Source organism: Takifugu rubripes, chromosome 3 (assembly GCF_901000725.2).
Source record: "Takifugu rubripes chromosome 3, fTakRub1.2, whole genome shotgun sequence".
In the NCBI taxonomy this organism is placed as follows: domain Eukaryota; kingdom Metazoa; phylum Chordata; class Actinopteri; order Tetraodontiformes; family Tetraodontidae; genus Takifugu; species Takifugu rubripes.
Genome location: NC_042287.1, coordinates 8,234,521 through 8,260,281, shown reverse-complemented (window position 1 = coordinate 8,260,281; position 25,761 = coordinate 8,234,521). Strand labels below are relative to the sequence as shown.

Here is a 25,761-nt window from a genome sequence, read left to right as displayed (position 1 = left end):
AGGATTTCTGTCTTTCTTTTTTTTAAACTTGGTAACTTGATAGGATTACATGGTTCTGCAGCCCACACCTGTTAAGAGGCTGTTAGCGGAACAGTTGGCAGTCCCGTCGGCTCAGCTTAGCCGCCTCCTCTCTTCCCTCCTGGCCGGCCGTTCCCTCCCCTCGAGGGGATTTCACCCCGCGCGTCTGATGGGTTCATTTCTCTGAGCCCCCACCCCCCCCGCCCCTCGCTTTTGGGGTGGGGGACGCTTCAAATGACACGTGAGCAGCGGCTGCGCGTTTGACGTCCGATCGTGCGCCAGGTCGGGAGACATCTCTCCCCACCCCCCCACCCCCCGCTACAGACATCCGCTTCCGTTCTGCATCGTCCTCAGTTGCGGTCCCAGGAACGGCGTACAGATGCGTGAGACAAAGACAGAATGCAGTTGGGTTTTTGTTCTCCGAGGGTGGCGGGCAGGTGTTGGTGGAGCTGCAGAACACCTCAGTACAGGTTAAACCAGACGATTTCAATGATGACGGGCTCGGTTGGGAACATTTGTGCACATTTGAGGCGTGCCAAATCCCTGTTGTCAATTAAAAATACTTGAGAAAGGTGTGGAGAAGTGAGTAATGTCGCAGCTCTGCCATCTCCTGTTTTTACGAGACCATACAGCCGCTCTGAGCGGGGAGCCGTCGTGGAGATGACACGCGCGATAGCGATCAGAAAACGGTGCAACTGCGGGTCGTCTCGCGGCCTTATTTGGCATTCAGCAGCAGCCCCCCCAGCTCTCCGTCTCCGTCACATTCTACCATCCCTCAGCACCTGTTCCCCCTTATTGTGCCGGAATTTTCTATATTTGGCCAGAAGTTGGAGTCGAATCTGTGCTCAACCCGTGGCGCTGCTCACAAAGGCAGAAGAATAGAAAATATAATTAAACTTGGGAGGACGACAGAACATTTCTCAGCAGGGCATTTAAATGTCACGGTGTCGCTTACGTGTTATTGACACGCCGCATTTCCAGGATTCCCAATTATCTCCCGTTCGGAGCAGAAGAGAAATAAAATACAGTATAAAAGGAGCAAAGTTAATGGATATCTAAGACTAACTTTTAATTGTTCTAATATGGAATCACTAAATGACAATAAAAGGAGCAGGGCCACTTTAAAAGAGTTATCATCTCCCAGCTCCAGAGTGTCGTGTCCACAGCTGATCTACAGAGTAAAATAACCAGTAAGGCTTATTGTTTGGACAATATTGGAACCCCCCTCCCACCCCACACACACACACACACACACACACACACGCTGCTCCTCTCCCCTCTCCCTTGATTCATTTCACCCACTGTCCTCGGCTGCTGGAAAATGGCGTTAATTTTTTTATTACCTGTTTGACTCTCCAGCCTTATTACTGTAGCCCCTTAATGTTCTCTGTAACCGTGGAAACCAGATGAATAAATGTCCGCCAAAGAAAATGAGATGATTAAACAGGTCACCCTTGCAAAACAAATTCGCTTGGTCGAGCGCAATTTGTGTACCGAGCGGCTGTCTTAACAGTTTGCTAACAAGGGGATTGTTTGCCAGCCTAACTGACGGAGAAGGGAGGGTGAAATAAAGATACGGGGGGGGGGGGGGGGGGTATGATTGAGGAGATAATATTTTGGACCGCTGTGCTATTTGTCTCTCTTCCTCCCTTCTTGGCGATAATAGCGTGTTTGCGTTCGAATTAACGGGCCTCTTTTCTCTCTGTTTTTGTGGAATCAGCCGGAGATTTTTCAGGCTTGGAAGCCGTCGGCCATATTGCTGTCAGACATGTGGTCTGCGATTACCAGTAAGTGCAGTAGCAAATAGAATCCCCCCCATTTATGTGGCAACCAATCATTACGGCTAATTGTCCTTGAGGCCATCTGTATGGGGCAGCTCGTCCTCTGTTGGCGCTGGACCAGCGCTGGTCATGGATTCACTGGTCCGATATTAACACTTCCAACTTCACCAGTTGCTCTATAATCTGTGCTTTTGACCCCGGAGTCCTGGCTTCCCATGATGGTTGCCTGGTTCAGGTGTGTGTGTGTGCGTGTGTGTGTGTGTGTGTGTGTTGGGGGTGAGAAGCTCAGTCCTGCAGAAACAACAGCAGACCAGTACTCCCATTACCACCACAGCCTCTCATGGTGACACACGCGTGACATCGGCGTGCTTCACGGAAATGCTCCACAACTTCCTACCTCCCAGGTGGAGAGGGTGGAGAAGGTGGAGAGGGTGGAGATGGTGGAGAAGGTGGAGATGGTGGAGATGGTGGAGAGGGTGGAGAAGGTGGAGAAGGTGGAGAAGGTGGAGAGGGTGGAGATGGTGGAGAGGGTGGAGATGGTGGAGAGGGTGGAGATGGTGGAGAAGGTGGAGATGGTGGAGATGGTGGAGAGGGTGGAGAAGGTGGAGAGGGTGGAGATGGTGGAGAAGGTGGAGAAGGTGGAGAAGGTGGAGATGGTGGAGAGGGTGGAGATGGTGGGGAGGGTGGAGAGGGTCTTTCATCCAGAAACAGAGATGCTACAGCTCAAAACTGAAAAGCACTTATGCATTATTGATGTTTTAATTTGAGCAAATGCCCAAGTCTTTGTTAAGTGATTATAGTGCTTGGGAGATAACAGGGGAGGTACTTCTCCATGAAACAAGAGCTCGCATCCTGGCCACACCGGGAATCTAACAAGTCCTCACGTCTCTTCGCTCCATGTGATGCCTGAGAATCGACTGAAATTATAAAGGTTCCCGAGATAAGGGGGAAAAAAGAGCTGTTAATCTTGTCCTTATTTCAACTACACCTCCCATTTATGAGGCTGGTTTAAAGGTCTTTTACATCCCTTATCAAAAATTATTTCATGTAAATATAATAGAAGTGACCTGAAAAGCCTCACAGGCAACCGACCTTGGGAAAAAGAAACTTTATATTGCTTGCAAAACAAGCCAATAAAATAATATCTGGCCGAAAGGAGGGGGTTTAGGGAGTAAAAGCAAGGAGAAGAGACACGTTTTCCCTGCAATGATTAACTCCGTACAAAGGTTATCAAAGATGCCATTTTTTCCCCGACTCTGTCATTTGTATAATTGCTTGTAACGGACATTTTGACTGATAAATAATGACAGCGAGAAAGGTTGGAACCATTTACTCGGAAGCAGGAAGTTGTTTGTACGCTACCTGGGAGCTTTGCTAGTTGGGTTTGGAGTTTTTAATTGTTCTTTGCAGCGATAAAACCACCTATACTGTGACTTATTCTGCATTTATATTGTTCAAACGTCATCGTACGGACCTTAACATCCAGATAAAGTTTGGGAATCATTTGTTTGGGAGCGTCATTCCACAGGATCCAGGTTGTTCCCTTGGCTTTGGGGGAGGTAGAAGATCAGAGCTTCTGAGCATGTCTGCACACACACAAACACACACACACACACACACACACAGGCTTCCCCGAGCGTTTACTGCTTTATTAAGCTGTCTCATGAACCCACTAGCAGAACATAAGAATAGGGGGAAAAAAGAAAAGGCCACATTACTCAGATGATTCGATGTCATTTGTGGACCACAAAAAAACCCTGCAGACTTCATTGTCTGTGCAGGAAAGAAGGAACACACAGCGGAGAAAAAAAGGGAGTTTGCTTAGAAATTCAGAATTTCAATTAGCGCCTGTAATCTGAACCTGCCGGCTTTGATAGTGTTTTCTTCTTTTTCTCCCCCCCCCCTCCCCCCCAGCTCGGAATACAGCAGCACTTGTAAAACATTAATCGAGCAGCCTTGTTTTCTTTTATTCTTCCTTTCTGTCCTTTAAGGACGGAGTAAAGTGCGCTTTATGCAGCCCTTTAAACGTGAACAAAAGGTAAAAACCTCCAATCGAGGACGGATTCGCCCAAACCGCTCGCTTCCCAAATAAAAGCCCATTAAACGAGCGAGAAGGACCTTTGAGTTGCCCTGTGAGGGAGCAGATATCATGTGAGGGGGCAGCCTTCTGCTGAAGGAGAGAAATGTATCCCTGCCTCGCTGAAACCCGAGCAGGAAAACGAGTCCCTGTTTTAATGACTTTCTACCTGACAGATGACTCGCGTCGCTCCGACTTTGTCTCCCGCATCAGCAAACCATTGATTATTAATCGCTTGTGTAAAGAAAAAATATAATTAAAAAGTTGGCAAATTAAAACCTTTTCCTTCCCGCTGGTCTAAATTTGAATGTTTGTATTTGACTAACATTGGACTTTTTCCTTTTTCCAACAGTGTGTCATAAAAACAAAGTTAATGTCAATATTTATCTCCTCGTCTCCACCCTGCTAATGGCTGACGTACAAAACCCTTTAAAGGCAACACTTTTACACATCATTAGGAGTTCGACTTCAGGGGTTTGCAAATACCAAAAAACCCCACAAAAACAAACTTAGCTGAGCAGCTAGCAGCGCATATGCATGTTCGGTAAACCCAGTCGCGGTGGGTGATGAGCACACATACAGATGATACATTAAAACTGCCATAACTCGCACGCCCGGCAAAGCTAAAAATCAATCGGAATGGATAGTTAAGCCGGCCTCTAAAAATCAATGAGGAATTCATGTCCTTGATCACAGAGTGTCATTCCTCTCAACGTCGGAGGCCGGGATGTCCACGCACACGTGCACGAGCTCAGTTAAACGTAGACAAGGGAGGTAAAGGCATCACTTTTGCCTACGTTTAAATGGAGTTTTTGGATGCACGGACCTGCTATAGATCTGCTTTTATTTAGCCGAGGGAGCATTTCAGGGCCAGAAAATGTGGCGGGGTCGAGTTTCAGCGCTCACGTTGTTGTTTTTAAAACCGTGCAAAATGTTGCAATCCCGCGACATTGTACACCCAGGCTGCAAAATAGAAATGACCTTAGAGCTGCTGCTGCTGCTGGTGCCCCCCCCCCCCAGTGAGGATTCAAACAGGAACAGTGGAGCGAAGGAAAATTCTGCGTTTGAAAATAGCAATTTTGCCCTTATTAATGCCATTAGTGTAACAGTCATAATGGATCAGATCAGCGGATGAGCGAAGCAACTCCTCTGTCTCTGCGCCGTGATGGGATCACGTCGGGAGCTATTTGGCTGTTTTCTGTTGACGAGTGAAGTTTCCAGAGCTGTATTATCCCCGGAAACTGCGTCTGAAAACGTCCCCCTCTCCCTGTTTCCCCCCCCCCCCTCATTTTTTCTCATTTCCGCACCTTTTTTTGGGGACTTTTAAACAAGCAGCCGTGGCTGTTTCAGCTGGATTTTAAAGCAGGATTTTGATAGCGGTGTTTATGTCACTCAGTTTGTGTTATTTACACTCTGGATCTGTTGCCGATAACAGCCGCTACGATCCCATTTTTGCCTCGGTTTTCCCGTTTTCCTCCCTGCTCCCCAACGATGGCGTGTCCTCATTTGTCCACGGACTCCGTCAGATTTTAGTTATGAGTGAGCAGTTGCTTGGCCTTAACAGGTGGTGGTCTTTTACGGCCCATAACATTTGAAAGGGTCATTCAGTGCGCTTGCTAAATGCCCCAGAATCGGGGAGAGGAGCGAGCCCTCCAAAACAGTTGTCGCCTGTCAGAAGGAGCGAAGCGTCCCGGAGAAGGTGAGAATAATCTGGCAGCTGTCGCTCGGCTTCTTCACCTCCTGTGTTTTTGGAGGGCTGATCTATTTCTTTTTTTTCTTTGCATTTCCAATAAAGAACAAATGACTGTTTGTGGCAACTGCGAGGGGAGGAGGGGGTGGGTGGGGGTGGGGTGGGGGGTTACTGCGCCCTGTCACTCACAATCTCGCCCATGTGTGTCCTCCTAGAGAACGGCTACACGTCTCATCAGCCGCCAATCAGGAGACAGATGTGAGACGGGCGGAACGCGGCGTTGACTTTCCCTGCTGCTTTTATTCTAATGCCTTTCACCCCCCCCCCGCCACAAAAAAATTCAAACGGATCTTTCCGTCGAGTTAGGCGCACTTGCGGAGGAAAAAAAGTCCTTTATTCGCCGCCGTTCTGCCTCTCCTCTCCTGTCTCCTGTCTCCGTTCCCCGTCCCCCCCCTCCTTCCCCTCTCAATCCATCTGCATCATGTCGATCTGTCAGACTGCCAGTGTCTGTTCCAATTAGATTCCACTTAATACACGTAACCTCGATTAACACGCAATCAAGCCCAGATAAATCACGTCCTTTAAGTCCCCCCCTCTGCCTCTCCTGTGTAGCTGTGCATCACTCACTTTTTCCCCAACAAGCCTCCTTTGTTGTCACTCCTAACGTATAAAAGCGGCTGCGGGCGCAGGTATCCCGCTCCACCTTTAACACCTCGCTTCTCTTTCCGCTCTCCGCCGTTGTGTTTCCGGCGTGCTCTCGTTAGTGCCCCTCTCCCCCCCTAAAGATGAAGGTGTCTTAATTACATCTTTGGTTAGAGAGCCATACAAAACACCCAGGGCTTTACAGGAGGCTGCGTGCTCTATTGTCTCTGTGACCTTTTGAGCTAGCAGACAATTGGTTCGGCTAGACTACAAATTAAGACGCAGCGCCAGGCACTTGGAAAGCAAGTTGTGTTGCTAACGGCCGGTGGAGGGCATTGGGCCGTACGTCTGAGGCTCACATAAAGAGCTGCGAAGTCAGGCGGCACAGTCCTTTCCGTGTCCATAAAACATAAAGTTACATTTGCTTTAATAATAGCCGAACTGCACCGCACCTTTTTTTTTTATTTTCTTTGCCGTTGGCAGGAAGGGAAAAACACACATGCAGCACTGGATTCGGGGAATATGATAATTCTTTCAACAAAGTTAATAATTCAAAGTGTTTATGCTAATCGAGGAAAAGAGAACTGTTGAATTACCAAATAGCCAAAACCAGTAAAAATACAAACCAAGTGAAAACAACCCGGGGCGCTGGAACAGCACACGCAGCACTCTCGGGGTCCTCTTTTATTAATCGCGGCTAAAAGTGCTAACATTGACATGTTGAACAGATTAGCCTCTTTAATAACGGGGCGGGTCAACATGGCTGCTGCAGCTGATCTGCGGGGATATCCTGTGGGGAGGTGGATAGGCTGTGTGTGTTTCATATCCTGACCCCTGCCTCTGCGGGGTTAGCCCCTCTGCTAAACATACACACTGAGTCTGGCCCCCGCGCTCACCCAGCCCCTCTTTTCTCATGCATTCAAAGGTTTATATTTGCGCTGTAATAATAATTACTGTTATTTCGCTGTAATTCCCTCCGATGGTGTTCAGAACCAGAAGCCTTGGCACAGCCGCCGCTCTCTTCCACGCAGCGACAGCTTGTGTCGTGCACGCTCAGGCTGCTGCTGTACAGCATTAATGGTTTTAAATATCTCAGTGCTAGTTGGAGCTGACAAGGCCTGCCGGTGTGCGGTGTGCAAATAGGGTTTGGATTTAAAATAAATTAAGCTATGAGAAAGGCTCACGTTGATCCATTTCTTATCTCCTTTGCTGCCTCGTCAGCCCGGAGCCCTTTCAGGCCGCACGGACGGGTGGAGGGACGAGCGTTCCGGGCCCCGAAGAGCACCTCTGTCCTCACCGCCCGCTTCATTTTTTTTTCGGCTTCTTGGAAACTGTTGATCTCTGCAAAACCAATTAAAAATTGGTGCGTGTATTATTTAATTAGTATTGGGCGCAAACAAAATGAGTATTGAGTAGACACCCGATAGCCCTCTGCCCTGTCTTTTTCCATTTAGAAATTCTGTCCTCAACTCCAACAACCGCGTCGTTAGAAAGGGGTGACAGTTTTGATGACATGTCGGGCAATATTTTTTCCTCTTTCCCAGAGGAAAAAAAGAGCAGAACAATGCCGATGAGTTTTAACAGCCCCGGCCCGGCCATGGGCAAATATAATAAGTGTTTTTCTAGACGTCACCCGCGATTATCTCATCTGGGCGTTTTGGGTGAATGTGGTGGATTTAGAGGCTTGTCTCCCCATTGTGCTGACATCACCCTTTAACCAACCGAATTAAATCATGGCTAAAATCACCCCAAACTCTCCCAGAGTCTGGCTCATATGGCTAAACAATGGAAGTCTGGGAAAAGAGAAAGACAAAACTAAAGGGGAACGCCGCGTTCGCTCGGGCGTGCGTGCGTGTGGGTCTGAGCGCATGGGGGGAGGGGGGCGCGGAGTGGAAATGGGGGCGATTTAACCCTCACGCTGAATAACGGGATAGAGGCAGCCGATATTTAGCATGTTCTGATGCAGCTCTGTATTCATTTGACATTTTCAGATTATTGTTTTTTTTATTTATGTGTGTCTGAATTTAAAGAATTTTCACCCGTTCAGTAAATCTTTACCACAATATTTGCCATAAAACGGTCCTCCTCGCACACATCACGCGCAGTAAAAGACGTGATGACATCATTATCGTATTTATTATTTATTGCATTAAAATTATTTAGCAGTATGGCTCTGATGCGCAGAACTTTGTTAGCCATAAACGCCCAGGCGCCGTCGTCAGCTGTCCATGACCTTGTGTAAAAGGAAGTGAGGGAGAGGAGCGAGTGAACGAGTGGTGGCGAAGCGCGGAGGTGCGTGGAGGTGGTGGCCGCCGTGGCGAGAGGGAGTCACTGCTAAAGGCCTCAACTCAGCCAACGTGGCCTGATGTGACAGGATTAGCTAAGCTCCGTTGAGCATGACTGGTACTGCTAGCGTGTATGTGTGTGTGGATGTGTGTGTGTGGATGTGTGTGTGCGTGTGTGCGCGCACGCGTGTGTGCAGCGTCATCCGGCGTGCACAGCAGACTGGCAACCCAGAACTGCTGCTCGCCACCAGCCGAGCCAAGACAAGACATAGGAAATCAACAGTGTGTCAGGCCATCACCGCGGCTCTTGTCACCCTCCCCTTTACACCAATGGGAGCGAGCCAGACCGTAGGAGAGGCCGCCAAAGGAGGCAAGATATGGCAGGATGGGGGACACGGTGGGGACAAGTGGGCGAGCAGCTGGAGCCAAAGTAAAGGCGAGTTGGAAAATCATCGCATTAAATTGAATTAAAGAGGCAGTCTTCATTTAGCCCCAGAATGATGGATTCGGATAATTAACAGTGTTAATGGTGACTGGTGAACGAGGGCAAGGCGGAGTAAAAGAGGCCAGGTCAGACCTGCACCAGAGTCGGACGCTGTAGTCCATCAGCCATGCCCTCCTTTTCTTCACGCCGACCTGATTATAAACAGGCATTTCCGGCAGCTAAAATCCGAGCTCCTCTGAGCGGAGGCCGTTGTGATGTATGGTGGCGTGGTCATGTGACAGGAAGTAGAAGAGTCACAGTTTGGAGGTTTTGCAGTGGGAGAACTGACTACATTTAACAGTTTAATGCCCTCATCCCAGGACCTAATTATGACAGTGGCAGTGTCTGCACGAGTGTGTGTGTGTGTGTGTGTGTGTGTGTGTGTGTGTACAGGCCGTGGCGTGCCCCGTGCCTGTGTTTTTCACATTGGTCATTGCACAGAACGTATCTGCATGTCCTTAATTCTTGATGATGTGCAGGCCTCAGGCTGTGTGTGTGATGGAGAGCATGGTTGTGTGCCAAGTTGAAATGATCGGACGGGAGGACGCTGGCTCTCCACCCTCTGCACACACACAAAAAAAACCCAACCCTCCGCCGCGCTCGCAGCTGACCGGCAGCGGCGTGTCAGGGGCGCTAACACCTTTTCCACAAAAGAGCCGGATTACACGGGCGCTGCGGATAATCTGCCACCGCTCAATTTCACTGGAAATAATTGCTTATCCTTGGGAAAAATCTGGTTAATTCACACAATCTCTGCCTTAATAATTGTGTTTATCCTTATGCACGGCGTGTATTATCCACCGCGGTTTTGAAGGCTGAGCGGTTCTCCTTTTGACGCCGAGCCGTGGACGTAATCAATTTGGACTGATGTAGAAGCACACTCAACTCTTTATTACCTCGCATGATGTGCGCCGCAACTCACCTGAACCCTGATTAGGGAGCCGACGTCTTAAGCAAAGGGATCAAATAATTTTATGCTACTTTTCTCCTTTCAGAAAAATATTAACACCGCGGCGGCGTGCTGGCGCGCACGCGCGCGGGCGGGAGGGTGATAGAGTGCGTGAAAAAAAACAATCTCATCAGGCAGGAGGCCGTTTGCTTAGCAAGAGCTGACAGTCTTTGTGTATGTAAATGAAGAATTTAGACTAATGGAGTTGAACCATTTCTAATTTTGTGATGGCAAGAGGATTTTGATTGAAAGTAATTAAGCAAGCTAGCTGTAAAATTAATTAAAGCAAAAGGAGGGGGGGGGGACTTTTATTGGATTGGATAGCGATATAGCTGCTGTCAGGCAGGGGGACAAATGGGGGTGACCTGGATTCTCTGCCCTCCCTCCTCCCACTCGGGACTTTTATGTCACTTTAATCTCCTTAGAGCGGCTGGTGTGCATTTGTTCGAAATAATCAAGGAAATATGGTCAGAAATTGTCAGCTTTCAGATCTAATTTACCTGACAGCCTCGCGAGTGCACGTGTGCACGCGCACAAGCATGCATGTGACAGTGGCAGGTCCGCTCTTTTTTTTTTTTTCGCCCCCCATCTCACCCTCTCCTCAGCTTTGTGGAAAATGCTTTTGACAGTCTGGAAGCATCTTGGTTGCCTGAGGGAGGTGTGTGTGTGGGGGGGGGAGGGGGGGGAGAACTTGGGTGGTTTTAAGATGGACATTTCAATGAGGCGTGTTTGGCCCCGGCTTAGCACCTCTGACACCGTTGTGTGTGCACAAACCAACGTGTTTAATTGCCCCGGTAACGCGCCCGGACTCTGGCCACGGCGGCGGCGGCGGCGGCGGCGGCGGCGGCGGCTCTCCCCAGCCTCTGTTGTTTGCAGGTAGCCAGAACGAGCAGAAGCAGATTATAGCCATGACAAAGCCTGTTACAGCTACTTAAGCAGAAACAAACAAGATCGGCCGATCCCTCAGAATTAGAACTTATTGTCCTTTTTCGTTTGCCAGAAAAAACAACGGCAGCGCTGCGAATCGACGGCAGGCAGAACTTTTCCTCTAAATCAGGTTTTCAATGACAATTAGGCGATTGTGAGGTTAAACCTCTGCCAACCACATGAAGGTAAAACCAGATAACCTCCTGCAGCCTCTACACTGGATGGGGTCCACATTAAAGATCGGCGGGGCTTCCTGTGATGCCATGGCGACAGTGATGCCACTTCCTGGCGTCTCATGGCCTGCTACTGAGACGCGGGGTCTCACTGTGGCCCTCGGTACCCCCTAAAGAGACAGTTAATTAAGGTCTGCACCAAGATAACACCCACCACACCCCCGTCTTCCACTGCCATCTCAGCTCTGCAGCCTCCACCCCCCCTTCCAGGACCTGTGGGAAAGCAGCCGCTGCGCCACCGTCGGGCCCCCTAACGGGATTAGGAGCCCTCTGAAATCAGGGCCTCAGCTCTCACCCACCTTCGTCAGCCCCCTGAGCTCGCCCCCACCCCCACCCCCACTAAAAACGCCACCAGCAGATTTATCAATTAATGTAATAAAAGGTGGAACAAAGAGCTTTCCTTCCCGCGCCCTGTAATTAGACCAGGGGATCTCCTGAGAGCTGGCATTTCTTCGGCCCCAAAAACACGATTTCTCCCTCCGCCACTCTGCCGCCACCGCCAGAGCGGAACACTGCTCCTCGATGTATGAGGGCGATAACGTAAAGGCGGTGTAGTCCACCAGACCAACCCGGCACAACCTTGTTTTACAGCTTTATCTGCGAGCACACGAACGGAACATCTGAGACGTTATTAACGGATTCCTCCTCGCCCTCATCCTCACTTTGACTCGCTCCGTCCCTATTCTGACACGTCAAGTGTCACCACACACTGATAGCAAACGTGACAAACGCACCTTCATTGAGATTATCAGGTGTGGTGTCTGCTTATGGGTGTTTTTGCCTGTTAAGGTGAGATATAGTAGACTTCCTTTAGTGGGTGTCTGTATCCTCAGACAGAGCGCCCCCCCCCACATTTCCCCCGTTTTCACAGTTGCTGGAGCTTTCATTAGGAATTAGTTTCACAATATATGCAAATGTTCCTCTGGAAAAAGAGGTGGGGGGGCTTCTAAGTGACAAGTTGAGATGTGATTAAACGACAATTAGAGCGCTGAACGTAAGCAGGTCAGATGTTGTGCGACAAAAAAAAAAAAAAGGTTGCGCACGTTTGAGGCCGAGAGAGGGACCCCCAACAAATTCGACCCACAACCGCAATGAAAGGCGCGAACATAAAGGCCTGGGGCCCGGACTCCACCCCCGGAGACTGCGCCCCCTCACCTGCACAACCTGAGGCGTCTCTCTTTCCCACCAAACAGACAAACACACACACACACACACACATCAAACACACACGGGCAGAGACATAAAAGGGTTCACGCTTATTCTGGCAACAGATGGTTCCGTCACCATAATCCCCTTTGATGCTGTGGTGGGCAGTGGCTCCAGAACATCTCGGCGGCCAAAGCCCCAAGAAAAACTTGAGCTACTTTTCTTTTAACTGACCCCAATTGCCAAGGAGCTGTCAGCTGTCAGGCCTGGTTAAGAGCGTCTTTACTGAGCGACTCAAGGGCACAGGTTCCCTCTTTCTTTTCCTCACGGCACAAAGTTCACCCCACCTCCGCCACGCCGCTCGGGACTGCGGGCTGATGGCGGCTGGAGATGGTGCTCCTTTTTCAGAGAAGGTAAAAGAGAGAAGTTGACCCCGTGCGTCAGTGTCGCAGCCACAGATGGCAGGAGGTGGGATAAGAGGCTTAGATTTCCCCTTAACCATTGTCCAAGTTGAGAACCGAGGGTCTTCTCACCACTCCTGTGACCTGTGCACCGCGTCCACCTGCAGACCCCCACCTCAACCAGAACATCCCAGTGTTACTGACGAGCTCGGGCCTTTTTTTGACCCAGTTCTGTCTCGCTCTTTTTTCTTTTTCTATCATTTTCTTTCCCTCCTAGGAGTCGTTGTGCAAAATAGTTTCCTCTAAAATAAGCAGCTCAGGCTCCAACAAGATTAAATCTCCTCAATAGTAATGAGGTCACCGATGGAGATTTAAAAAGACGAGTTGTTAACATTGTAGAAAGAAAGGCTTTTAACCCCTTTTCATTCCACACCATTACTATTAAAATAATTAACCCCTTTTCTTTTCAGTATCGTTTCACAGCAGTCTGAGGTCGAGTGAACCAGCTCTCTGGAGCACTTTGCTTGCCTTTTGTACTGCAGATAGAGTCAAATATGTCCTCACAGCTGAACCTTTGCCTTAAATAAATCCCCACTCCTAATAGCGTTTGAAGGACGGCGGTTAAACGCTTCCTCAGGTACAGAAGCAGCGTCCCCTGCTTCCTGTTGGAAGCCACCAGATTTTTGAAACCAGACGGATAACTGAGGAGAACTGTTCTGCTGCGTTGGAAGGTGGATTATCGTCTGAGGAGTTTGGAGGATAATGGCCTCTGAGATTTGCTCACGTTTCCAGCAGGTCTGCTGAGATGCATGTACGGGACTAATGGGATTGGGCTTTTTTTTTCCCCTGTCCCTCTCCGGTGGTGTTATGGAGCTGGCAGCTGAACTCGAACGGATGCACACGGTGCTGAGTTGTGCACAGAACTATTTCAAGACTGAAATGCGATTGTTTTAATACTTTAATCCACCTGTCCTTGGCACTCAGGATGTTGCAGAAGTTGCCTAATTATTTCTGTGCCCTCTATCCCGTCTGGTTAAAACATGACAGAGGCCTTAATTTGACTGAAAGAAGATTAGCATCGAGGATTTGAACCTTTGGGTTGTTTGCTGTGTGTTAGGAAATTTAAAAAAGGAAGCACAGAAACAACCGAAACACAGCTCAACCTAAAAAAATGTGGAGCTTATTGAAAAGATCCAAAGCGCCGCGTTGGATCTGAACTTCGAAGAGTAAATTCACAGGATTGTCCCGGGTTGCAAACCGTGATCATGCACAAACACAAATATTTTCTTTAATCAAAAAGGCCTCATCTCGCTGTATCCTCCCCCCAAGCCTGCAGACAGCTCTCAGTAACCCCCCCCCCCCCCCTCTCTTTTCAAATCGGGTCGAACTCACGGCCGCGCACGTTGGTCCAAAATTAAGAAAAGTGATTATTTTAATTGTGTCCTGTGTTGCTGACTAGCTGCTAATCTGTCAGAGCCTGGTTGTCAATTGGGGACCGGGGACACCAGCAGTGACTGCTGCCCAGCTCCCTGATAGCCCCCTGAGGGACAGTTAACCCTCACAACACCCCCACCCACACACAAGCGCACTGAAAACACCCACCCTTCCCCCCACGCCAGTCTCCTAACAGAACCCACACCTAAAGGTGGAGGTTAAGGACGGGTGGTCTTTGCGTGCACGTGCGGTTCGTTGCAGCTTGATAGTAATGCTTCTTGATGGTTTGGAGAGATACTTTGTTTCTGAGGTGGGGGCCTCATTAGCCGTAGCCCTCATCAGGCCGGCGAGCAGTGGACACATTAGGGGTCCACAGGAAGTTAGAGTACAGCAGGAGAGTGCATTAGGGCGGCCTGGGGAGACACTCCTCCAGTCCCACTTCCACCTCCAACGCTTCTCTATATCTTAATGTACCTTTCAGAGGAATTCGGATAGAGGTCAATAATGATGCTCTTTAAATAATTCAGCCGAGGTCTTCGGGAAATGTGCTTTTTAGAGCTCGGACACCGGCAGAACGCGGAGGGCAGAGCCGGATGAATCGGCGTTCGGCGAGGTAGAGCCGAGGAGCTGTTCGTCATTCCTGATACGGAAGCCTCATTTCTGCCCTTTTTCGAGCCCTCTGTTGAACAGATCAGTAGATCGGGTCTGAATCTCGTCATGGCCGAGACGCAGCGGCTGTGGGAATGTTTGGTTTGGGCCTGATCTGTGTTATTATTGTAACACCGAGCAGAGGAAGGCCCAAAGTGCCAGGGTAGCAGAAAGGCAAAAGAAAAAAAATCTCCACGCCGCGCTGACCCCTGCGCACGATAAAATCGTCCCTCCACACAAGTCCTCTTTCAGCCACAGATTACTCACCCGCGGCTGAGAGCAGCAGAGAGCAATCCGCTCATGTCACGGGGTCTAATATTTATATTTATCTGGTTGCGAGAGGCATTGACAGACATGTCACACACCTGCAGTTTTATAGCACACGCGGCTGCAGCTCGGTGTCAGGAGGAAGAGCCTGCTCCGTGGAGCTCTGCTCAGGCTGGTGGAGGACTGTAATTACTGTCTGAAGATTCATCCAGTCGCTGCATAAAACAGTGTTTATCCAGTCGCCCGTGTTTGCGTGGCGGCTGAGGGAGAGTAGGGTCGCGGTGTGTCGGAGAAACGGCGAGAAGAATCGTGACTCCTTCCTTTTTCTTTTCCCTCCTCTCATCCTATTTTTGCTGCTCTCCTTCTCCCTCCTGAGCACTGTTGCCTTAGAAAATGAGATCTCCCTTTTCTCCCCCCTTGACACGCCCCCGCACAAATAAACATAAAAAGCTAATTTGTTAGCGGCCTCATTTCAAGGCCCGAGCAGGAGAATATTGTTTGTGGGGAAGGTAATGCTTTGTCAAATGTTGACATGTGTCACAAACACGCGGCCTTCGGCGGCGGCGGCGGCACAGTTTCTGTGGAGCGGCTCGGGCGCCGTGTCGGCACACGAAGGGAGGATGCTTTAAAACAAAACTAGCTTCCAAATGACCCTGTGCTAAACTAGCCCCCCTCTGGGCTGAATGTGTGTGTACACCCCCCCCCCCCCCCCCCAGTTCTGGCGCATGGTTTGGTTTGGCTTGGTGGGCCAGCAAGCGCACGGCCCTGTCGCCGGAGTTACCTCCCCTTGACTTTGGGTCAGGGTGACACCAGGCAGCGGGGGCAGAGGGTGGGAGGGGAACCAAAAGCAAAATCCATCGCTCCCCCCCCCACCCCCTGCACTGCACTGCAAAAAAAAAAGAATCAAAATTGGAAAACAACATGCAAGGTCCACCTAATACAGGAACACTTGCAATATGCTGATGTTTTCTTTTGCACACTGTGTTTGCTAAATTGCCTTTGACTGCGTGCATCAGTAATGAAACTTTATGTCCTTGTGGAGAGGGCAGCAAGTCTGTTCCAGTTAGGACCGGGACCATCTCTCCTGTCTGGCTTTTGTGAGACTTTTCTCCCACCCACCCCAATATGTCCTTATGAATAAATGAAGCCCATGAAGTCATTTTTTCCATATTTGTGTAAATTGCTTTAAAAGCATTTTATCATGTCATAAAAAAAAGTGCAATTGATCTGCTGGGCTTCGCCCATTGGACAGCTGTGTGTTTTGTTAATGGCCACTTTGCTTCAAGCAGCTTATTAAAAAATTTATATATAAATGCTAAAATTGCATAAATTATTTAGATACAGTAAGCGTTTCTTTCTTTTTTTTTTCCTTTTTGTTCTGGTCAGGGTGGGAGGGGCTGTTATCAGTATGGAAATTTACCATGCTATATTATCTCCAGGAATATAGTAATATATCTGCCCAGACACATATGTGTCCTCCCCCCCCCCCCCCCCACACACACACACACATGCAGAGGCGCGGGGGGGAAAAAAGTATATATTTTTTGATGACTTCGTTTCAGCAACCACGGAATGTCACCCATATCCTGGTTGATTGTACTTTCGAGTTTTATGATGTTTTTCCATTGATTTGTTTCCCCGGCGCAGCTGCCGACCTCTATTGAGGGACGAACGTAATCAGCGCTGACGCAAATTAGATGGTTATTCGTTTCGAAAATTGACAGAAAAACAATAAAAAAGATGAAATGCTCCCAAATCAATAGATATAATGAAATTCAAATAATCCGAGAGATGAGGTCTCCATGGCAACTGATAATGTGGAAAAGAAAACAATTTAATAAAGGACAGACACGCTTTGAAAACAGATTGGGGAGGGGGGGGGGGGGTCGGCTGTAAAGTGGGGAGGGGAGGAGGTGGGGGGATAGATGGAGGGAGGGGGGGTGTTTGTGGCTGTAGTGGCGGCTCTATAGCTTGTTTCCCCCGGCGTGTGAAGGATCTGTGTCTGTCCCAAGGACACCGGAATAATTAGAAAAGCTTTCAGGCCAGAAAGTGCAGATTCAGGTTTTAATACACAAAATTATTTCAGGGGCAGTGAATCGGAAAACCATTTGTTGGTGACCTTCCTGAGAGGCCTCCCCCTCCTCGGCACAGGGCAAGATGGAGGCTGTGTGGCAGCGCTGTCTGAGTTATGGCATATTTGTGTTTTTATAGAGGCAGGGGGAATGGAGTTGAGGAAGTCGTGTGGGAGGGGTGAGTGTGTGTGTGTGTGTGTGTGTGTGTGTGTGCGCATCCATGAGATTGGGGGCTGTGTGTGTGTGCCTGTGTGTGTGGGGTGGTGTCACTTAGACCTTCATGTGTGCACACGTGTGTCTGTGCACACGCAAAGACAAGAGGTGTGGGGGGGGGGGGGGGGGGTGGAGAGAGAGAGAGAGAAAGGGGGAAGTTGCAGATCCGGCTTTATTTACAGATCAGTTGTCAAAAGGAGCCATTTAAGGGGAATGCGCTCGTTCCTGCGCCGCCACAGCCGAGCTGCCTGTTTAAAAAGCAAAAGACAACTATGAACCCGAGACGCAGGCAATCAAGCAGGCGTTTTCTGTTGAAGACAGACAGAGCAGGGGGGGGGGGGGGGGGGGAGTGGGTGTTAAGTGACTTCATTTGTAGTCTATTTAAGGTATGTTTTACTTGTCCTTGTGCTGCTTCTCCAACATCTAATACCGGGCTGCGCTCTAGTTTGCATAATAAGGGAGTGACGGGCGAGTGCACGGGCCGCATTTCCTGTAGGTGCACGTGGGGCATCGCTACCTGCTCAAAAATACACAAAATTGATTCGAGCCACGCTGTGAGAATTTGATACTAACGCAAACAGCGATCAACCAGCGCGGCCCTCATTAGCTTATCACAGGTTTTCGTATGTACACATTCTTTCTTCAACATCCGTGTCCTGCTCTTTTTACATCCTATTTTCTTTATTGCTCTTTGTCAACGTTTTCAAGGCAGCGCGGCTGGGCGTTGCAGCCCAATCTGTCAAGCAGCGACGACCAATTTTTTGTGTCGTTAGTCGACTTTGTTTAACTCAAATAAATGTGTTCCACCCTCTGTTCAAATGATACAACGGTAAGTCCGGGATACCACGTCTTTTGTGTAGATACTCTTATCCTGTTCCCGGCAATAAAAGGGAAAAACAAGTCATCACACAGAGCCTGGCCTGATAATTCCAGTTCTGATCTTTTAATAGTGGAGGATCTTGATCGGGATCACCGCTTTCATGCAATATAAACCGCCATAAAAGTGGGGCAATATTTCATAAAGGTGTGGGATCAAGTTCCATCAGATTTTATGCCTTTCTCTTTGCTGACACTCAGTTATTTTGTTAATGCACGAGGTGCGTGCAAGCTGCGTGATCGGATTCGCATTCTTCCGTCGCCAGGACCTTCCACGCCTGTGTGGACTCCGATCTCTCTTTTCATCGGGGGAATCTGCCCTTAGTCAAAGGCAGAGCTGAAATTCTTCAGCAGGACAGCTAATATTCTCCAGTACTAATGTCGCCGTGTGAAAAGCTCCCCGCAACTAGGAGAGAAACTAGAAATTCCCCACCGCGCGCTCGCCGAGAGACTCTGAATCTAACACGCCGGTGTCAATGAAAACTGTTCCCTCGCCCTTTTTTTTCCAAATCGAAAGGAAAGAGCAGAGAAGTGAAATGAGAGAGCCGCCGGGCATTGGCTGCGTGTTTGTGTGAGGACGTGTGTGTTTGTGCTGGAGCTGACATAGGGCACAGAGCACATGTTATCACTGTCACCAGCAGCAGTAGCAAACAGCAGCAGTTGTTCTGTGTGTGCTGCCTTCTCACTCTCTCCCCACTGGCGGCTCCGAGGGACCTGCTGTAAGTCAATCTGTGCTTTCATACACCCGTGTGTGTGTGTGTGTGTGTGTGTGTGTGTGTGTGTGTGTGTGTGTGTAAGTGTGTATGTGTGTGGGAAGGGATGTCTTTTTTTATGGCGTTATCCACTACCGTACCGCGCTTCAGGGGCCAGGAGCCAAGGCTTAAGGCCAGCCAAGCCGGGATGGAAAGGACCAAGGGCCAGCTCCCCCGTGCACACGACCAAATTCACACCTGTCTGTCTTGCTGGTGCTCGCAGACACACACACACACACACACACACACACACAGCTTATACAGTCATGCTGTTCAGCACAGGGCTCTCATTGTAGCAGTGACAGGAGGGTGCCCGTTAAGTGGCTCTCTGTTCATGAGGCCTGCATGTGTTTGTGTGTGAAAGAGAGAGAGAGCGAGAGAGAGAGAGAGAGTGTTGTTTCCCTCATGTGGGTACGGGGTGGAGAAGGGCGATGAAGGACCCCTACTGGTAAAGTGGGTAAACTCTCACAGCCTCAACATCTGTGCTCAGAGAAGGTAGGAGGGGGGAGTGGGAGGGTAAGGGGTAGGAGAGAGCGAGAGAGAGAGAGTGACAGCGAGGGAGGAGGACAGAGTGGAAAAGAGGAAAGAATTGAGAAGGAGAGATAGAGAGAGAGAGAGCAGAGCCCTGGCAGAGAGCAGTTGAGGAGAAAATGCCTTGTTTTGTGGAGAGAATCCTTCCAGGGCAGGAGGGAGAGGTGAGACAGAGCGCGAAGGGGGGTCTGCTGCCAGGTAAGACTCACACCCTCTCTCTCTCTCGCTTGATCTCTCGCTTGATCTCTCTCTCTCACACACACACACACACACTGTCACACACACTTGCAGGAGTCGGCTGCTACCTCAAGGTGAACAAGTCTGCTACTAGTTGCAGTTGACATAAGTCAGCCACGCATGTGTAGTCATGTGGTGGGTGGTGTCAGGGGGGGGGGGGGTGGTTGAGAGGGAGAGGGAGGGAGGGAGGGAGTGTGTTCACAGTGTAGGATGGATGTTTACTTTTTGCATGTAATTTCCTTTAGTTTTCAAATATCTTCCCATTTACAGTTGCGTAGTTATTAATTGTGACATTAAATGTTTCAGTTTCTAAACCAATATATTACTAAAAGTCACAGTGTGTCGAGCAGCCGGTGACTGAATGAAGAGTCCAGCAGCAGGTACGCTTCAATTGGTGGTAAAGTCTTTAAATTCTACAGTCGCACGTTTGTTCTGAGGAAAAGCAGATATGATGTCAGCGCACCGTTCTACTGGCTGAAAATGGAAGTGACTAAAAAAGCACCTAAAGTCCCTGCACTCGATGTGTCACCAGGAGGTTTTTCAGAGGCAACATAAGGTAATTTGGGGCTCTGGTTGGAGATTGATTTGTCGGTTTAGATACAGATGTTGAGATGGAGATCTTTGTCATCTGAGGGATTTTCCACTCTGCTGGTGTAAACAGTGTCTGTTGAACAAAGGCCGAAGGCTCCTCTTCTCCCTCGTGGAGACACACTTCTGAGAGAAATAATCCTCCTCATGTACAATCAGATTTTCTCCTTTTGGTTAAATAAATACTTCGCCTGCGAACATAAACACCGATTTACTCGCGGCCTTCTGCCTGCTGCCGCTGCTGCTGCCGGATTCTGGGCCTGATGCTTCATGTTCAGGCCCAAAGAGAAGAAAGAGGGGGAAAAAAAGAAAAAAGAAAGTTGGCCAGCTCTTCCCTTTTTGCTCGCTGTTTATTTGTTTTTATAGTAAATGAAACCAGCTTCTGGAGTCAAAGTCGAATTGATGAAGTCAGAATCGAATTTGGCTTCCTTCACTGTGGCGATCTGGCAACCGCTCCCGTGTCCCGCAGGACCACTCTGGTTGCTGCGTGCCGGGCGCGTGTGTTTGTTATTGAAGCGGTGTGGGTCGGCGCTACCGCCGTACGTGCGGCTCGCGCCTGTGTTTGAGCGGAGGGTGGTGGTAGCAGCCGTCACGAGAGAGACGTTTCACTAAGCAGACATTTCCCCCTCTGTTTTCACTCTGACCTGGTGGGAGATTGATGACTGAATTGTGGAGTACACGTTAACAGTAACTGTTGATTTATGAAGATACTTAGGGTAAGTGAGGCCTCGCAGGCTGGAGGGGAGGAAAAAGATACAGCCTTTTAAGTTAATGCAAAAATATGGCCTTTTTAAGTCATAATTGTTATTACCACTGCAGGGTTTGCAGAGTTGGATGTGCACAAAGTGCCGTGCGGAGCCTTTCCTTCTCCTCTGGCCAGCCGCCCTCTTGAGCTGTTAAACCTTTTTTTTTTCCCCTTTTCTTTAATTATTTTACAAGAATCTGGATATCGCTGGCCAGGCTGGCTGGATCTTTGCCTTCATTTTTAGTTAAGGAAACGTGAAAGAGGGCCAGTTTGGCTCAGAGGAAGGCTTCTTTGGGGGAACCCTCGCACCTCAGCGAGGGCGCCCGTGCGTCCTCACAGCCTTCTTTAGGCTTTAGATGCCTCGCAAAATCTGCGTCGGATTTGTTCCCCTGGCGTCACGTGCGCTGGGATTGCTCCTCTCTATTCAGATTTGAGATACAATCTACTTGGGTGTGATCTATGGCATTTTTATAGAATAAAGCAATTTTGGAGAACACGGACTCGGGCTTCTGCTGCAAGAGGGATGCTTTTCATTTTTTTCAGGCACCTCTTAGACTGAGTGAAATGTTTCCCCAGTTCGCTCGGGGACGATTTTATTTCTAACTGGGGATTTAACTCTCACTCAACCCCCTCATAAATACAAGGTCCCTCAGCCCTCCACCAGCCATAACTCATGCGCTAACTCTCTAGCTAACTAAACTCATATAACAGAGCCAACACTTGTTTGTCTTTACCCCAGCCCTTCCCTCCCACTCTTCCTCTCTGTTTTCCTTTACCTCTTCGCAGCTGATTTATACATGACAGAATCGTCTTTGACTACCGTCCCAGCAGCCTCTTGCTCTGATCTCCTCGGCCCACTCGCGGAGTGGGTTTTGGAAGAAATGTGCATTTGAATACGAGCCAGCTTAATCTCCTTGAGGCTATTTAGAGTGAGCCTAACGCTCCAAGAATGGGCGAGAAGAGCACTGGAGAAAAGGCGGACATCCCTGCTGGCATGTCAAGACACAGCCGAGGTCTTCAGAGAATAAAGCAGGTCTTTGATTCCGCTGCTGGAAACCTCTCTGCTGTCAGGGCACCTGTTGAAGCCTTTGTGCTTGAGTTTTTTTTTGTTTGCTACTCACCTGTGAGTGACTTTTTGAGTGTCAAAAAGTCTTTTTTCTGAGTCTCGAGCAAGAGGTCAGGGTTTAGTGTTGGTTCGTAGTAGAGGCCTTTACCGGTCTGGTGCCAGCCGGCATTTTGGAAGGAGGGAGGCTCTCTGGCGTGGTTCCCACATTGGTTGTCAGCAGCCTGCTGATACCTTCTGTTCTCTCCACTCCTCGAGCATCTGAAGACCCTCTGAAGTGGAATTTGCCCATCCTGATGTCTCGCGGCAGTGCTCCTTGTTTTATTGTATTTGCGTCTGAAAACATCGCTCAGAGGAATTACCCCCACCACCTCTTGGTGTCAGATTGGGGGAGGAGAATACCCCCCCCTCCCTCGTGTCTCCCGGCTTCCCTCGCTGTCCTTAACTTTCTTTTTGATCTCACCATCAAATATTTGCCGGTTTTTGTGAGTGACGTTTGCCGAGCGCGGCTTGGGAAAAGGCTGGCTGAAGAAGACGTGTGAGAAAATGCGCCTGAGCAAGCCATCACCTTTGATAAAGCCATATTTCCAGTGGGAGAGGAAGAAGAAAGCCAGAGAATAAGGGCATTGTTGTTAATGGAAAATGCCATGCAAGAGGGAGCATCCCTCTGATCCCTGCCTGTTAAACCAACAATGGATTGTACAACCGATACTGCAGTTGTACATCAAGCGTTTGCGTGTCAGACCCAGAGGACTGATCAGGATCTGAGCTACCACTCTCTGCCCCTATGGCGGATGAGTTTGGCAGGCAGTCTTTTACCCCGGCGCCCGTGGCTGAATCAGGCGAGGCCCTCTACCGTCAGCTGTGTCACAGGGTGCCAAACACATATGCAACCTTTATGAAACGCCACAGAAGAAGAGAATGGGAGAAATAATGGGTATGCGAGGGGAAGGTAGAGACTCGGCGTGCAAGAAATGTTAGCTTTTGTAATTACTACCTCCATAGAGATGCAGGGGAGAGAGAGGGAGGCGAGCAAGTGCACGGAGGAGGCCCCGTGCGCAGATAATGAAGGGGTATCATTGTAGCTCTGACAGTGTTAATCTTAGAGTGCCTGATGGTGTGTGAATGTGTGTGTGTGTGTGTGTGTGTGTGTGTGTGTGCGTGTGTGTGTGTGTGTCGGATCTCTGTCTGGATGTGTGTATGTTCTGGGCAGCATATGGATACACTAGCCAGGGTGAACAGGGGTTGCGGTGCGGTGCCATTTACTCTCGTCTTACCGGGGAGACCATCCGGTCGGCTGACAGCACACTTTCTCCTGACGTTTTGACAGTCGCTGCCTCCTGCATCTTCCCGAGGAGAAGCCTGAAGGAGGACCGGCTCTTGCTTAGGTCACCTTTCCCCACCCAAACCTGGCTATAAAGAGGAATAAAAGAGGAAAGAAGACTCAAGAGCGACTTCTTCTTTTCTACCTTGCTGTTCCCATTTGAAGTTGGGAGACACTCATTTAAGCCTCATCGCACATCCACGCTCAACACACGCAAAAGTGTTATGAATATGCATCACCATAGCATATGGCAGCGGTAGCACTGGGACTAGGTGTGTCCAGAAGGGTAGAGTGCTGCCGATGCATTATTCTCCATTCAAATTACCAGAGTAAGAATGCAGCAGGGAGCTGGGAGGTGTTTGCTGCTTATTTAGACGGGCCAGAACCCGGATCTTGCAAAAACAGCAGGCACGGAAGAGCCGTGATGAGCACAGTAGTAGGCCAGCCGAGTTTCCTTGATTTGGTGGGATATTTTTTTTTTTTTCCAGTAGTTTTGAACCCAGCACTCGCTGACACGCGCGTGATTAAAAGTGATATTTCTGACACATTAGGATGCGCACGGGAAGTAACCTCCTCTAAAGCGTTCATTATTAGATGCATGACAGACCTGAATATTTATAAAATAGGTTTTAATAATTAATCGCAGCAATCTGCTCCCGTAATTCATCAGATTTGCACTTCAACAGAGTATCCGTTTTCACTTTAAAATAATAATAAGAGGAATATTAATGTCGGAGGGATGTGGAAGTGGTGGTGGGATTCAGCCGTGTTCAGTTCTGAGGCTTTTTCTTTAACCCGTTACTCCATGAACTAAATGACGTTTCGAGCCGCCGACGTTTGAGAAACTCCGCGCTGTTTGTGCTCCACGGTTTAGGCGAGCAGCTTCTCGCAAAGGCGGCGAGTCATAAAGATAAAGAGGCGACAAACAAAGTGGGTTTGGTGTAGAATGCAAAAGCAGCTGCTGTGGTTTTATCAAAAGCAAATTTATTTGTTTGAGTCAACTCGGCGGCACTTCCTTTTGTACACTCAGACCAAAAATAGACAGCATGCGTTTCTTTTTTCGGTTTTTTTCCTGTAAAGCAGCCTTACTTGTTTCATCAGTTCACAGCCCTTTTTTTTCTTCTTTTTCTTCTCCCCCATTGCGAGTGTTGTTTTATCACACCTTCAAAATCTGTCACGGCACATTCCTCCCTCCACTGAAGTTCCAGAAACAAGAATGTTCCTGTTTTAGGTGAAAACTGCCTCGTTTGGTTCTGCCTCCACTTCACACTCAATTGGCGCACAGTTTTATTTAGTGTGCGTTTATGTAAAATATCTATCTTATCAAACATCACTGGTGCAAAAGTAAAAACTGAACTTCTGGCAGCGGATTTACAGCCACGGGAACTGAAAAATGCAAATCCCGGGAGCAGGAAGGCTCCTTCTCATCACTTCCTCTATCAGCCCAACAAAGAATGTGTTTTGATCAAATTTTAATTGTGCCGCTGTGTGAAGAAGACAGCGCACGTTACAAAGAAAAAAAAGTGTCTGGAAAATCTTCCGTGTTTAGCGAGCTGGTCATTTTTGGACAGGAGGATCGGCCCTGGATGACATTTTAACAGGCACCTCTGATTTATTCAACTAAATGTAAAGTCCAAAAGAGGAAAAGTCTGTCAGGCAGAGCAAATTTTTTAATGGTAGCCAGGGATCGATCGTTGTCAGCGCACACTTCCTGTCTGGAAACACATGCTTTTTTTTTTTTTTTTTTTGAAATGTCACCTCTTTCTTTTCAATGAGGAACATAGGAGGTAGAAGGAAGGAGGGGGAAGCAGCTCAGGTCTGATGCTAATGTCCCAAGACAGGCCGAATTTAGGAAAATCGCTTGAAAAACGCACAAGGCCCCTGTATCTGAAAAACAAATTTGAAAACTAACCTTGGAAATCAATTAAGGAGCTTGAGAAAAGGAAGGGAAAGGTCCACCCTGCTTTTTCCCTCTCCCCTCCCGTACGTGTCTTTTCCTCTCCACTTACCGGCGACACGAATCTGCCCGTCACCGCGCTGCCATGTGTGAGAGGGCTTTGTCAGCACGGACTTAATTCCATTTTTTCAACGGCGCGGTGCCTTATATGCTGTCAAAATGTCTTAAGAGTCTTATTAAAGAAATGCCACAGCTCGTTTCCTTGTAATGCTGTTCATATGCCGGTGAAAGGGGGCATGTCTAAAGATCTAAACAGCTTTGCTTTTTAGGCTTCACGTTAGGGGTTATCTGTGGGGGCTTGTCATTGATTGACATTATCTGGCCTGACAGGGCCTCATATCAAGGTTAACCTCATGGACACAAGTGCCACCCGCACGGACACACAAACACACTCGCTTGCTCTCAGTCATCTCCTGTACTT

The 25,761-nt window shown here is 48.8% G+C and overlaps 1 protein-coding gene across 5 annotated transcripts in view; it reads left to right on the top strand.

The window, feature by feature from the left end:
* Window positions 1-25,761, top strand: part of casz1 (castor zinc finger 1) — a 113,270-nt gene that overhangs the window by 53,714 nt on the left and 33,795 nt on the right. For 2 of the 5 annotated variants that reach the window (XM_011621999.2, XM_029833978.1), the window contains exon 1: window positions 19,460-19,624. The exons of the other annotated variants lie outside the window; for them this stretch is intronic. In XM_011621999.2, coding sequence (XP_011620301.2) covers window positions 19,546-19,624 — 79 coding nt within the window. In that variant the 5' untranslated portion in view covers window positions 19,460-19,545. Of the gene's footprint in view, window positions 1-19,459; window positions 19,625-25,761 lie in introns of those variants that run through there. 5 annotated transcript variants of the gene reach the window in all.